At 41.5% G+C, this 14516-nt stretch overlaps 1 protein-coding gene and 1 long non-coding RNA gene across 2 annotated transcripts in view; one reads left to right on the top strand and one right to left on the bottom strand.

The window, feature by feature from the left end:
- The window catches only part of LOC132420602 (uncharacterized), a 28866-nt gene extending 21932 nt beyond the window's left edge, over positions 1–6934 (top strand). Inside the window, exons 2-4 of the long non-coding RNA XR_009518393.1 lie at positions 585–650; positions 3007–3203; positions 6904–6934. This is a non-coding gene — a long non-coding RNA (uncharacterized lncRNA). The remainder of the gene's footprint in view (positions 1–584; positions 651–3006; positions 3204–6903) is intronic.
- SEMA6D (semaphorin 6D) overlaps positions 3099–14516 on the bottom strand; it is a 50352-nt gene continuing 38934 nt past the window's right edge. The window contains exons 4-19 of the mRNA XM_060005175.1: positions 14024–14084; positions 13852–13914; positions 13642–13743; positions 13317–13407; positions 12548–12667; positions 11775–11863; positions 10854–11071; positions 10647–10778; positions 10178–10333; positions 9913–10086; positions 8990–9130; positions 8821–8893; positions 8281–8344; positions 7865–7921; positions 6211–6378; positions 3099–4489 (exon numbers count right to left, since the gene is read on the bottom strand). Of these exons, the coding sequence (XP_059861158.1) occupies positions 3201–4489; positions 6211–6378; positions 7865–7921; positions 8281–8344; positions 8821–8893; positions 8990–9130; positions 9913–10086; positions 10178–10333; positions 10647–10778; positions 10854–11071; positions 11775–11863; positions 12548–12667; positions 13317–13407; positions 13642–13743; positions 13852–13914; positions 14024–14084 (2998 nt within the window). The 3' untranslated portion in view covers positions 3099–3200. The remainder of the gene's footprint in view (positions 4490–6210; positions 6379–7864; positions 7922–8280; positions 8345–8820; positions 8894–8989; positions 9131–9912; positions 10087–10177; positions 10334–10646; positions 10779–10853; positions 11072–11774; positions 11864–12547; positions 12668–13316; positions 13408–13641; positions 13744–13851; positions 13915–14023; positions 14085–14516) is intronic.

Genomic DNA, 14516 nt, shown 5'->3' with positions numbered 1-14516 from the left:
AAATTTGCTATAAAGGAAGAAGAGAAAGATGCGCTTTTTAGAAGAAAAAGAAAATCACTGAACCCAGGAAAATTTGTAAAATGGCCAGAAGGTATAATAAACGGCAACTTAATAGAAAGAGACCATAGAAATGAAAGAGAATACAATGCTCAAGAAACCCAGGGAGAAGCAAGGCTGAAGATACATTTCCCTGAATTGTCTCTTCCTTCATTCATCTGTCTAAGCCCAATGACAGCAGCCACTAACTCATGCCATGCTAAGGAAAGAACTAAGTGGAATCATTACTTTACCTCCCATTTCCATATTTGAGGAACGTTATCTCTTACTACATTCTGATTCAATTGAAACAATGGAATTGAGAAATGCCCTATACCAAATAGCAAGAGATGTTCACAGGAACCTGATTTACCAGCTATACTTTTAAACTATTAAAAATTTCACACGAGAACACATATCATGAATTTTAAAAATGCCTGTTGAACTAGCGATACGTGGACAAGGTGAGCCACTGGGATGTTGGCCTGAAGCATTTGACTGTTGCTGTAGTACAGTTCATCTGGTTTTCTGAATTATACGTTTTTCAGGGGCTCTGCCCAGCCTTCCAAGATGAGAATGGTGGTGTAACCACGACCTGACGGCAAGTATTCCAGGTAAGAATATTTTGGTATATTTTAAAAGAAGCTCTCAAGGATGTTGACTGACTTAAAAATAGTTTAAAAACACGATACCTTCCAGACCTCTTCAACATCAAGAGGCAGGATATAATGATTTGTATATTTTATTTTGACTTTACATGCGGTGTTAAAAACCCAAAGTACATATTATTTACACATCCACAATACAAGTTTACAAGATATCTATACATGTTAAAGTACTCTATAAAACAGTATAGAGCCACTTCACTTTAGGGTTACTTTTTATGCCGTACCATTAAAAAAGATACAATTTGTGTTTACCTTTGCACAAATGGATAAAGCATTTTAAAATTAAATTAACAGGATACAGACTAGATTTTATGTTAGGAATTTCAACATAAATACTGATAGAACTCACATTACAAACTACAAGGCAGCACAATGTTACAAAATGTTATCCGGGTTCACATAGAGTTACTGTTCCACTTTCCGCACGCTGGGATTAATATTGGTAAGGTGAATTCAAACAGGTTTGTCAGCGATGGACTGAGTAGTGTTTATCGTTGGTTGGTTTAATTTATTATCAATCTGTAATACTTTAGTTTCAAAGCTGAAGTGTTTCAAGAACAGAAGTTTTAGCTTTTGAGCTTCCAGAGACCTCAGGGAATTGTGTTCTTTATTAAACAATATTCTCAAAGGAAAAGAATGACTGCATCCGTATTCTACATTCTGCATCAAAATGCTCTGGTCTTCTGCAACCCATCTCCCCCAAGTAATAGATAGCATCACAGGAAAACAGTTGAACTTATTTGTCTGACTAAGTCAGGAGCATTCCTCTGCCTTGATACTTTCTAGATGAGGTTCAATAAACCGTGGTGTGCAGCATATTAACCGAAATCGTCATCAGGGTTGCACATAATCAACTCTAAGTGGCTTCTGCAAAACTACAAATAAATGACTGTACGGTTTCCGCAGGTGTCACATTACCCAGGAAACCTCATTTGACTTCACATTATCACTGTTTCATCCTTAAGAAAGTAGGAGTGGAATGTTTATCGTGGCAAAGGATGTAATGCAGCTATTTGGATAGATTGTTTTACAATTAACTGTTCTAGATTGTTAGGATTTTTTAAAAGTCTTTTCAGGTGCTGGTTGAAAAACATTTACAACTGGCACTCAGTAAATGATGTGCTATACTGAAAACACTTGACATATTTGAGTACTTCTATCATTCTCATGAATAAGGCACAAAATGCACAGATTTAGGTAAACTCACATGTAATATGTACAGTATACTGTCATTACCTGCATGACTTAGGAGAAAATTCTCACATCACACAACATAGACAACATGATTGCACCACTGTTAGGTTTTCACAGACTGTTTCTGCTAAGCCAATTACAACCCTCTCACATCCCCTTCTTTTGTCTTCTGTTTTGTGTGTGTGTGTGTGTTTGTTTTACCTTGGGGTTAGGGGGAATTAAAAGAAGAGGAATTTTACTACATGGGAGAACCAAACACCATCAAAATAAAACCTCGTTAGTGTGTCCAAGGTTGAGGAGAGTGATTCCGGCTCGGATTCTCAGTGGACAGGTGAATTTTACTACTGAATACTGGTGGATGAATCAAGGATACCTCTTATCATCTCCATCTCCTTACGCTGGCAAGACTGTTATAGAAGTTTTAGTGAATAGCAGCACAAAATTACTTAGAACTCTTACATTCTGGCACTGGGTAACACGTCAGTCAAGTTAATCATTTTGACCGTCAAAATCAGCCTCGGTTTTCTTTCTTTCTCAAAGCTGAACCCAATGGACTGCTGTGGGAAGAAGTTACTGTCTCTTGTTCAGTAATGTGCGATGTAAATAACTCCATAGCACTAAAAGATGCAATGGGCACCTAAACAAATCCTAGTGGGGACAGAACACACACACACACACACACACACACACACACACACACACACACACACACACACGCACACACACATGCACACGCAACACAGTTCCTTGGTGGCATGAAAAAAAATGCCACACGTAAAAAAATGCTACAGTTTGGGTCAAAGACTGAATTTTTAGCAAATTGTTTGGTAATCTACAACTTCTTTTCTTTGAGACATTACCATTGTTTTTTGACATTTGTGCAAGAGGCAAGGTGAATGCATACATATTAAAATGTTCACATTTAATGGGAAGACCACACAGAATGGCAGTCTAAGTTGAACCCATTTTCAAGTATTTGCTCACAGACAGATTCTTCTGAGCACTGTATCAGCTCCTTATACTGGTTACAGGTAGCCCCTCGGAGCCACATCTCTCTTTAGTTTCAAACAAAAGAAATGGAATGACCAGCACCTTCCTTTGTTTTCAGGCAAGTACACAGAAGCCTTGCTGCAGTAGCTACGTACGGCAAGTTCTGATGTTGCCAAAGTTAGGAAGCGTTTCTTTGGCCACTTGGTTCTCTTAAAATACAAGCGAGTCTCTTGTCTTAATGTACCCTTACAACATCATCCTCTCAACAACATGGACAGGATAAAGCCACATGGGGAAGAGCACACTTGAGGCCTAGTAAGTATATTTGTTCAGTGGTCTGACAGATGTGGTTTGGGGAACAAATGAAGGCTTTGGTGGTACATCAGGTTTTAATGACGGTGTCCTCTTTAGTCCCGTCCTGGGAAGGGTGCCGTTACTGGTGTAGCTGCTCTGTCTGGAGAGGGAAGGCTGCAGATGAACACTCACCGGTGTTCCCTGAATATAGTCCACCTTCGCCCCTGCGGGGGTGGGCATGTAGCCTCCACGGTTCATACTAGGCTGTCTAGATAACAAAACACCATTTGGTGAACTTAAGTTTTTAGGCATAGCAGATATAGAGTGCCTCTGGGAGGAATTTTTATGATAACCCCTTTGTCTTTCCAGAGAAGTCATTGGGACGCCAGGAGTGGTGGGGACGTCCACTCGCTTGGTTGGGCTATTTCTGGGGAGAGTCGAGGGAGGAGAGTAGAGTGAGGCCTCGCGGTTAGGGACCTTGGGCGGGACCTCAGACATAGGTCCCACGGGATCCAGCATTAGGGTCTGGTGGGCCATTTGGATGTCTCCCATGATGGCTTTGGGGTTACTATTTGGGTCATTTAGATGCTTCAGGAGATCGTTGAGGGTGTTTCTGGAATCCACAGACCGCCGGTGATCCCTTTTACTGGATGACTTTGCAAGAGGGTGGTCAATGTTTTGAAGTTTCTTTTCAGCTTTGTGAGCGTTGGAGTTTGAGAAAGATGTGTTGTAGTCATGGGTAGCATTAGGAAGGACAATGGCACTGGGGATATGTCCATGACTTAGTGGGGAATGCGGTGGGGGACTAGAAGGAAAAAACTGGGGGGTTTCCTTCCTTGAAGCCCCATGGCCGTGGGCCTTGTCTGAGTGGCTCTTCATGGCCTGCAGGGTCTTCTGGTGAAGCACAGGTGTAGACTCAGGTGTCGGGAGAGCAGCCAGTTCGGGAGGTTGGCCTCGCTGGTCCATGACCATGGATTTCGTATCTCCACTGGGTGGCAGCTCTTTCCGACTGGTCAGCAGGTTACTATACAATTTGGGAGAATCTATATTCTGTTGATATTCCTTGACTGGGCTGTCAAAGAGACCATTCAGCTTGGCAAAACTTCCACTGGAGTCCGTGCACGACTGGGCAGATTCTGCATCTTTATGGATCTTTCTGTTTCTCCGAACAAACATGTCACGATAGCAGTATACTGCCACACCTGCAATGAATGCACCCAAGACAAAAGCCGCAAAGACACAGGTGATGAGGACATTCATGTGGACCATCTGGTTGGACTCTCCAGATTGGACTTCCCATCGTACACCTGCAACAGACACACAGGAGAAGAGTCTGAGTGAGGAGCTTCTTTAAAACAATATGAGCCAGCAAGTGGCTCCCACTGAACCAACACTACCTTCACATGGTCCGTATGCTTAGCTTGGAGGGTGAGGTGGACTCCAAAATTCCATATTTTTTCCTTTAATCCCAATAGGATCCCCAGAGACATTTATGATCGCTACAAATACCAGGACAACGCTAATCTTCCACTGATCTGTATTTGTCTTTTCCCCTCCAATCCCTCTTAAATAGTTGTTACATAACATTCAAAATTTTAAGGGTTTCTACCTAAAAATTAGAGCTAGAAGGTATATATTTTCTAAGTGGCCCATTTTAAACTCATAAAATGTTTTTTTCTCATGATTTTCTCTTAATTCATAAATCAGGATTAAAGGGCAGCTACTGGGATTAGGGAAATGTATGAATTGGTATAAATATATATTTTGCTAAAATAATTATGCTAATGCAATTATGCCATCTTAATTAGAATGAAAGTATATAGTTCGTTCACCAACTAAAAGCATCTGCTTGGTCACTGTTAGCTACAAATATAGCCTCTCATGTTTACTTTTTTTTTTTTCATTCCATCTTGGAGTGAAGCACTCTTGAATTGCCTGCTATGAAAGAAATCCAGACAGTCTAAGGAAATATACTATGTTAAGTAATATTATCCAATTGTCTTAAGATATTTAAGAAATATCTAAATTAGACTAGAAATAGAAGAGTGAATTAGTTTATAATTATTGGGATTTTTAATGCAACCACAGACATCTAGACATGTTAGTTTAAGAGGTATCCAAGTCTGTTACATGCTACAAGCACAGCTATCCCAGAGTAAGGTAAGTCAGAGTGATTTGAAGATGCTGTTGCTTTAGGTTAGTACTAAGGCCTTTGAACATTAGTTGTTTTTCACCAATGTCGAGGGCTATGGAATTCAGTGGCATTGTGAAAGACAAAGAAAGAAACGTAGAGAGAAATGGAATTACTAAAGAAAATAAAAGAGGAAGAATAATTATAAAATTGTTTACAATGAAAACAAATAAAACCAAAATCAATAGATGTAAATCATAAATGACAATGCACTGCTATAAAAACTGATTGGAAACCTGATACCACAGTTTGGGAAGCACTAAAGAATAGATTTTTTCCCAGAGTGATCTGTCTAACAAGGTAACTCAGCAGACAGCTCTCTGATAAATGCTTCTATTATGGGCTGAAAATGATAGTTACGGACGAGCACTCTGTTAGGTTTCAGCGCTTGTGGCATTCAAACAACTTCGCGCCTCCCGTACTTTTCAGATTGCATTGTAAATTGCAGCTAAACAAAAGTCTGGGAAAGGCTCCTCCACAAAACATCCGATATCAGGATATTTGCAATTAATGAGTTTTGCTTTTGGATATCGCTGGGGTGACCCTCGGAATTCTCTGATACCCAGCAGAGTGTAGCTTTTTCAGACAGAAGCCGACACGGATTAGATTGTCTGAGTGGCTGCTTTACCAACTCCTTCTTCAACAGCTTTCCACCTCTTACATCGGCTAAGGAATGCACACTCCACATAACCACAGAAAACCTGTGTGAGTGTGGCCAGCGGCAGCGATGGTAACAACAGAGGCAGCTCCGTCCGGCTTCACCTCCACACGTTCCTCAGAGATATTAGGAATCAGGTTTCCACTCAGTGAGAGATGAGTTCCCTGGTGAGGCCTTACCCTTTGGGATACCTGATAAAGGATCAGTAAAATCAGAAGTGTTTGGGTCATCTTGAACTACAAATTTCCGGGAGCTGGTCAGTTTAGGTCTCCAGGTATCAATCACTTTAGGTGTAATTTCTGGGATACTTGCCATTGTGGTAACAGAAGATGAAGATACCTCCATGTCTGTGGTGGCAAACAGATTTTTATTAACATGGGTAGTGACAGCGGATGGCTTCTGACTGGTCTGTTGTATTTTCAAGTAAAGTTTAAGCAAATTTTATGAGAAAGCCTGTTCTAGGATTTCATAAAAACACATCCAAGGAGATTATACCAAATCCTTTTCTTGCAAGGGAAAAATATAAGCTAAAAATGAACAATAAAGACATATTAAGCAGATTTCGAACTTGAAGACACTGAAAATACTCCTCTACGAAGCCTCTGCGGTGATTAATGACACTCATGGAAAAGGTATGATGAATCCCAAAGACTAATTGCTAGTTTCTCATCCTTTTGTGAGACAACATCACTTCTTTTGTGTATATTTGTTTAAAGCATTTTCATAGATGGTTGGAAACTGTATTGCCTTCACTGGGGAACCTACAGTGTAACGTCATCAGAAAACACCTGATTAGGTCTGCATAAACACTTGATTTTAGACCTGACAAAGAGGCTGTCCTGCTTTACCACAGACATCTTGTCTATCTGTAGATTACTGACTGCACTGAGGGCTCGCCATCCACGGTAAAGCACTGAAGCAGGGATGAACCTTGTCCGTGCCTTCCAAAATGCCCGGGGAGTTTCTTCCAAAGAGTTAGCAGCAACTCATGCAAAAGAAATGGCATTCACAAGCTGAATAAGGATGTTCTGATACACAAGATCTTCCATCCTTTTCTCCCCTCTGAGGAATGAAACTGCTGGTAAGTTTCAGAACCAGCAACAGGATCGGGAGTAACTTAACCTCTTTGTGTGTCTATTACTGATTTCTGCCAAGCAGATTTTCCCTCAAAATGTAAGCATGTGATCTTAGGTTAAACCCCTGGAGACCCCAATTCAGACTGGTGCAACGGTCACAGATGAAGACTCCAAAACGGATGCAGACGAGAGGGGCACAGGGAGCCCAGCGACCATCTTAACACATCAGAAACCAGCTTCATTCGATGGGAACCTTTTTCACACCACTGAGACCACAACATTCAAAGGTTTCTAGGATCACCACAAACCATTCAGAAAAGATCTCTCAAATTTATAAATACACATTTTGGGGAAATGTGTATTTGTTTACTAGGTCTTAGGAAAGGTGAGGAGAGAAGGGGTAAATAATGAAATTCTGCCATCCATTGAATATAGATGACCAGAGGGAACATTCGCAATGCACAGGGGTGAGAGAGAAGGAAGCTTGGGTGGACGGGCGTGCAGCTGGAATGCAGCCTATGTTAATCCATTGGATTTTTCTTAAAGGATGTGCCTTGGTCAATGATGGGCTGTTAACATGCTACACAGGGTGAAGTGCTGAATAAGAAAAAGTCTTTCGGACCATCAAGGGGGTTATGAGTCAAAGCAGAAAAATGAAGGGCTGCCAAACTGTGCAAAAGGAAGGGAGAAGGGGCTGAAAATGCTGAACTGAAGGAAAGAAAAGGTTGTTAATTCAAAAAAATGAAAAAAAACTAACCAGATGTTGGACCGCCAAATATTTTGTAATCTGGTGTAGTTGAAGTAGGCAAAATTTCTAAAAGAATTAAAGGAACAAGTAATCAGTAAAAAGTAACCAAAAGAAAGCAAAAATTTACGAATTCCAATTAACTCAAAAAGTCAAAAGAAAGGACTATAAATTAAAAGAGTAACCTACTGCTTAGACTACCTTTCTCTAGATTTCCTACAAGATTGTAAATGGTGAAGGAAAAAACAAAAGTAAGATTCTTCTCTAATGTATCCCCATGACCAAACAGCTCAGCTTTTGTGACGTTTAAGTTAAATGCTAGGTGGCATGTGTCCTGAGTCATTATAAAAGGCTGATTGTAAAATAATGTTCACGTGCAAATGTGGTCAAAAAGAAGCACCAGGAGGGAAAGGAAGATTCGGTCTTACCATGGCAGTCCCCTAGATGGGCTGTGTTGCCATATTCCGTGTCCTGTTCAAATCCTCCAGCGCTGTGGTTATGGAAAGCAAAGAAGTCTTCAGTTAACAGCCTTCATAGGAACACAAGTGACAACCAGAGCAGAACCAAGAACACAGATGGATTAGTAAGAATGAGCAGACAGGACATTTCAACATAGCTTGCTAAAATGAGTATTTCTAGTAAACATTTGGTAACTAGAATGTTTAAGAGAGCAGAAGAGAATTGCTTCTTTCTCTCCATCCATTTCCCGTAGGTATTTCACTGTCTACAATCTCCTTTCCCTCTCACAGCTCCAGATTTTCTTTTTTTCCTTCTCCCATACAAAACAAACAAACAAAAAACAAAAAACAGAAAACAGAAAAAAGGAAAGAAAGAAAGAAAAGTAAAGCAAAAAAGAAAAGTAGTGCTATTGGAAGTTTTCTAAAATTTCTAGCTTTAGAGTCCCTGGAGAAGATAGAAGCACATCTGGAGAAGATCTCAGCTAATGTGACAAAGTATACTTACAGCATCCCTGGGGTCACTTGACCACAGGCCCCTGGGCTTAACCAGCCACAGTACGGGTCTCGAGATGCAATACAAGACCTGTATAAAACCAAACAGAACGTAACTTGAATTTTTCTCATCATCAAAGGTAATGATGCTGTAAGACCCGGGATAAGGAAAGAAACATCAGCCTACTTTTTACATGATGCGTAACGCTCACAGCGACTGAGGGGGATGCGGATAACACAGCTAGAGAACGCCACGTATAAAGCATGATGAACTTTATCCAACTGGAGTGAGATGACCCTTCTGTCCTCCTCATTCTCAGCATTGCACCTATATTGTGGGAGACATTTGGAAGATAGACGTTTAGTAAGGCAAAAGCTACAGGAACTACATGAGGCAAGTGAGGTTTGGTTTTTGCAATTATTGAGAGCCGGGGAGGCGTTAAGGAATACTCTCAGTAGCAAACCAGGCAAGCACGTAGTTTAGGAAGTAATAATGATGTGATTCATCTTCTACTGCTCTGCATGGCTGGTTTAATTTCAGGCTGGACAAAGGGTTTTTTAAAGATTGGCTTCCCGTTCTGATGATCGAAGGGAATTGCATTTGTGAACAGCATGTTAGACTATAGGGAAGAAAAAGGATAATGTTTTAATGCATTTAAATCTTCCTGTGCTAGGTATTTCTGGATCTCTCCTTAGTCTTCTTTGCTCCATTTCTCTCATCTATTTCTTGTTTGTTTTAATGGTCCACATAATTTTTTATATCAGTGGTTAGAAGAATTACGGTGTACTGTGTGTGTGTGTTTGCAATCAGCTGTCTGCTCCATGTAGCATCCTGAAATACATCTTCAAGGTAAGAGGGTGGTGATAAAATATTCTCATTTTCCATAGGTGACAAACAAGGGCTGAATTATTTTTAAACTCATCACTGTCTACCCTCCAAGCCCTAGCGGACTTAGGAAAACAACAAACCCGGGTTTTATTTCAGTGAGGAAAAAAACAAAACAAAACACTGATATGCCAAACCACTGCTAATTTAGAGGGCTGGAAGGAAATGACTAGATGAAACACACACTGGAAGTACTAGAAAGTGTTCTCGTATAATATACCTACTTTGCATGGTTGTACGCTTCAATCTCTTCCAGTAACACGCTGTCATTCAAAGAGAAAGGACTGGTTTTTGCCAAAACTTTAAGCACCACGCCAGCTTCCGAGCCAACGAAGATGACTGTGTAGTTCTGGTGGGGTCCCGCAGAATGGTCAACGGCGATGGCCGTCAGTCTGTACCTGCCGGAGGAGGGGAGCCAGGTCAGGGGGGCGGCCAACAGGAAGGGAAGCCACTGGATGGGAGAGGGCCCGTGTTTCTGCACAGTCTTACCTGATCCGAGTCTTTGTGAACCAGGGCTCGTCGGCAATGGGTGGGACGGCAGAGTCCATCAGGGGGTGGGATTTAATGAACGACAGGGTTTCATCCGGGAAATCGATGGAGGTTTTATAAGCTTCGGCAAGCCCGTGCTTTGCACAACAGCCAGGCCTGAAAGGAACATAGTGTGTTTGGTCCCCCCTCACAATTTGTATCTAGGGATTAAGTGTCCATCGTGGAAGACGAGGTCGAGAGAAAGGAGAGTGAACCAAACCAGAGGAGTGATGCTATTTCCCTGAACTCTGGGGGCTCTCCATATTCAGGCTCTCAGAGTCATATTCACTGACTTTCTGTCTGTAGCGCTGCACAGGGACCCTTCCTGGAGTGGGAGGTTGGCCCAGCTGCTCTCTGAGGACGGATGCTTCCCACGACCGGAGGGTTTTGTCAAAGACAAAAATCCTCTCCCCTTTTTTTTTTTTCTTACCTTGGCTTCGGTACTTTGTCTTCAGGGACTGCTGTCCAAACAGAATCTGGAGTTTTCTGTTCTTTAAACCGTCCTCTGAATACTTTTTCAATGTCATCCATGCTAAATGCACAGACAGCAGAACCAGGAATGCTGAAAAAGAGGAAGGGTGTCAGGAGACAATGGGCCTGTTCTTGGCCTTTTGAAGCGCCGGGGATCTGTTCTCACCTGTTGAGCTGTGTGGTAAACACCCCGACCACAGTGGGGACGCCATTGATTTGTATTATGTCTGTGACAGACTGCAGAACATCAAAGTAGAAAAAGGAATCTCCGGGGACAGAACAGTTAAGACGAGCCTTCAGAAATGAAGTCCAGTGTTTCTCCAGGACCCGCTGGGAGCCACCCATGTCGTTTTTACATATGCGGGCCACACGGGAATATACAGCCTGCCCACGGGACAAAAGCAAAGCAACGGGGTTATGAGCGCGTTGGAAGAACGGGAAGAAAAAGCTGCCAGATGAGGGAGGGATGAAACATGCTAAAGATACATGTGGTTCAAAAGACTCCGGCAGCCTTCTCCCTAGGGATCTGTATAGTAAGAATGTCAACTAGATTTATCTGTGAGAAAAAAGGGCCATTTTCCTGCTCTGCCAAACAAGCTCCATAAGAAGTGAGCTATCGAACGGCCCAGCTGAATGGAAACCATTCCCATGCTCTGTTCTCATATTGTTAACAAAATGCACCATTCTTAAACCTGGCATAGAAGGGGCCGCAATATTCTAGAATCATATGGGCTTGCACTGAAGTATTCAACAGTGAACAGGGGCCCTTACTTTCCATCCTGCCTTCTGACGCTGAGAAAGAATAGCTATCAATAGATTCTAAAGAGTTAAAGAAGCATCTGTAGCTCAAGGGAGCCTGCAGAACATTCTCTGTAGTAACAGAAAAAGAAAAAAAAGAAATCTCAAGGCCCAAGGCTGCTGTTCCCACTCTGGCCATTGTGCAGGCATTCCACAGCAATTATTCTCAGGATAAGCAACTCACCTCTCTGCACTTGGCCCTAAATGCTTTGAGTGCTGGAAAATATGCAAAGACTTTACCAAAGCGGGCTCAATTCCATGCAGTATGAGTGCACAATCATATACTTGCCTTGCCTAAATTATTATGTTCGACAGCAATTTCTCGGAAGAAGAAATAGACATAGTTTCCATATTCTATGGCATGAAGAAAGTGTGGCTCTGAAAGAGAAATTGAAAACCAACTGGTTCCTAAAGGATAATTCAATTAGTATCAGACCCTGACTGCCAGGCATGACTGACAGATGTCACATTGCTACATTCAAGCCAAGGAGAACTCTGATATGCCAGCGAGTCTGTGGATCCCAGTATGGGTGTGCTGAAGCTTCAGGGAACCCGGAGTCTTTAATGTTAGCTAATGGACTAGAAAAAGCCTACAGGGAAATGAACTACAACAGAGGTCTTTGTTTCAACAGATTTATTCATTAACTTGTAGTTAACTAGGGAAGGAAACTTCTTACGCTGAAAATAAAAAATCTTGATTTCTAGACTCCAAAGATCAAAATAACTCTGCAGATACGAACTACTGATTCCCAGGGTTAACTTTCCAGGGTACGTAGATGGAAGCGGGCAAGGATTATTACATGCATTTAGAGTTAGGCAAATGGCACACAGAATTGAGATCTTTTTTTTGAGGTCACTTAGGATAAAAATCTACTTTCCTCACGTGGCTACTGGTCTCCTCATCCCCCATTAATGCTCCGTTCACAACCAAGGCAGCTTGTACTTGGCTCTAACTAAACAATATAAAGTCATGCACTGAATTTCCTGATGCCCAGGTCTCCTGTTCCCACTCAGCCGTGGTACTTCCCTTGGTGATCTCCCAAAGCCGTTCTTCAAAGATACCTTTGATCCACTTGGAATCATATTTTATAGTACGAAGGGCAGATCCATCGCCCATGCTTCGGTAAATAACGGCATCGCTGGCCAGGAAGTCAGCCACTGTGGCAGAATACAGCTTCCCATCTGAAACCAAAGTTATAAATTAGATAAAACAGCCATAATTATCCTAAGTGTGTTATCTTATATAGTGTATTATATCCTCTGGAGTGATTTCACCTACATCATTGCTACATATACAAATAAATCTAAACCCGATGCTCAGAATCAGCCTGTGACAGGTTGACCCACGGTATTATCTAAGTTTACGGATGAGGGATTGAAGCACCAGAAAGTTAAGCAACTTACTCAGGGTCACTGGCCTAGTCAACAACAGAGCCAAGTGTCAGAATACTTATATGCTTTTAATTCCTCTTTTTTGAAAACTTGTTCATAGCTTTTAGTCTTTTTTTTTTTTTTTTTTTTTGCGGTACGCGGGCCTCTCACTGTTGTGGCCTCTCCCATTGCGGAGCACAGGCTCCGGACGTGCAGGTTCAGCGGCCATGGCTCACGGGCCCAGCCGCTCCACGGCATGTGGACCGGGGCACGAACCCGTGTCCCCTGCATCGGCAGGCGGACTCCCAACCACTGCGCCACCAGGGAAGCCCAGCTTTTAGTCTTTGAAACACCTGTGTCGAGGTAGCTATCCTAGTTATGAGCTTTTTTCTTCCTTTAAATTCCTTTTGCCCCTTCAATGTCATTAATCATTTATATTCATTACACTAAAGAATCTTACCGGCAAAAAGGGCAACGTTGGTTTGTCTGGCATCAAATGGGCACCTTGCCAAGCCACTAATTTCTTCCCCATCATACTCTAAGGTATTCAACTACAAAAGAAAAATAAATAGCTAGTGTCACATCTGTTCAATGTACATGTTTGAAGGCAATACTGCTTTATTTGCACTGAAATTCTACGGGAAGAATTCTGTCTTTATTCCTCCATAGCATTAGAGATAAAACAAATTACTGGGTCTATAGGAGAAAGGATTTGACGCTAACGACATTCCCGTAAAGGAAGAAAAGTTGATTTAAAAAAAGCACATTGTATAAAATATACTTACCCTATAGTATCTACACATGGGATTAAAAGCATTGGTGCCACAAACAAAAACCATCTCGTCGTTTCTCGGAACAAACACTTTAATAAAGTTGTGGCATTCCTCCTAAAGAAAGTAACAATTCCATTAACATTAGACATTCCATATGCTTACACTGTGGGCTCAAGCCCCCACAGAGACTCAGTCTAGTAGGCACTTGTTTGTTTCACTTACTTTATGCTTGCCTTTCATGGCACAGTTTTCTCGATCCTGTTGTCTTGACCGCCATGTCAGTTTCTGTATCAATCAAGCAAACCAAAGTTCAATATTTTAAATATCGAGGGGAGAGGGACATTAACCAAGTTCTGAGAGAGTGCAGATAAATTTGCCAACTCCACTTGCTCACCTTGTTTGGTATTACTTCTGTTTTGGGGATTTCATTTAAGTTTACCGTATAAACTTGATCCCTGTTGGAAACAAGGCAGTAAGTCATATCATGTGAATACATAAAAACGTTAAGCTGATTCTTATTTTATTTTTACAGATCTGCTTTTATGGTGTTTTGGAGATCATTTGGATTTTCTCTGTCTCCAACAAAGTCAACAAAGAGTGCTTTTTCATTAGTGAGTCGCTTTTATATATCACTGTGGTTAGGGAGCAAAGAAAGCTCTTCAGGCATGGGTCAAACTGCTACTTGGTATTAGCACAGACATACTTCTAATATTTGCTTGAATAATTCCAAGTTAAAAAAAGGATAAAGAATGATTTTTTTCTCCTGCTGCTTTAGGAATAAAGAATGGTGCATGATTTCTTGATGGCAGTAATAAAATAAGACTGCGAAAGGTTTTTGCTATATTTTGTTCCTGGTACACAACACTGACTCTTCCGGGTGAATATTT

Source organism: Delphinus delphis, chromosome 2 (genome assembly GCF_949987515.2).
Source record: "Delphinus delphis chromosome 2, mDelDel1.2, whole genome shotgun sequence".
NCBI classification, from domain to species: domain Eukaryota; kingdom Metazoa; phylum Chordata; class Mammalia; order Artiodactyla; family Delphinidae; genus Delphinus; species Delphinus delphis.
The sequence above is the reverse complement of the archived record's forward strand: the minus strand, read 5'-3'. Positions and strand labels throughout refer to the sequence as shown.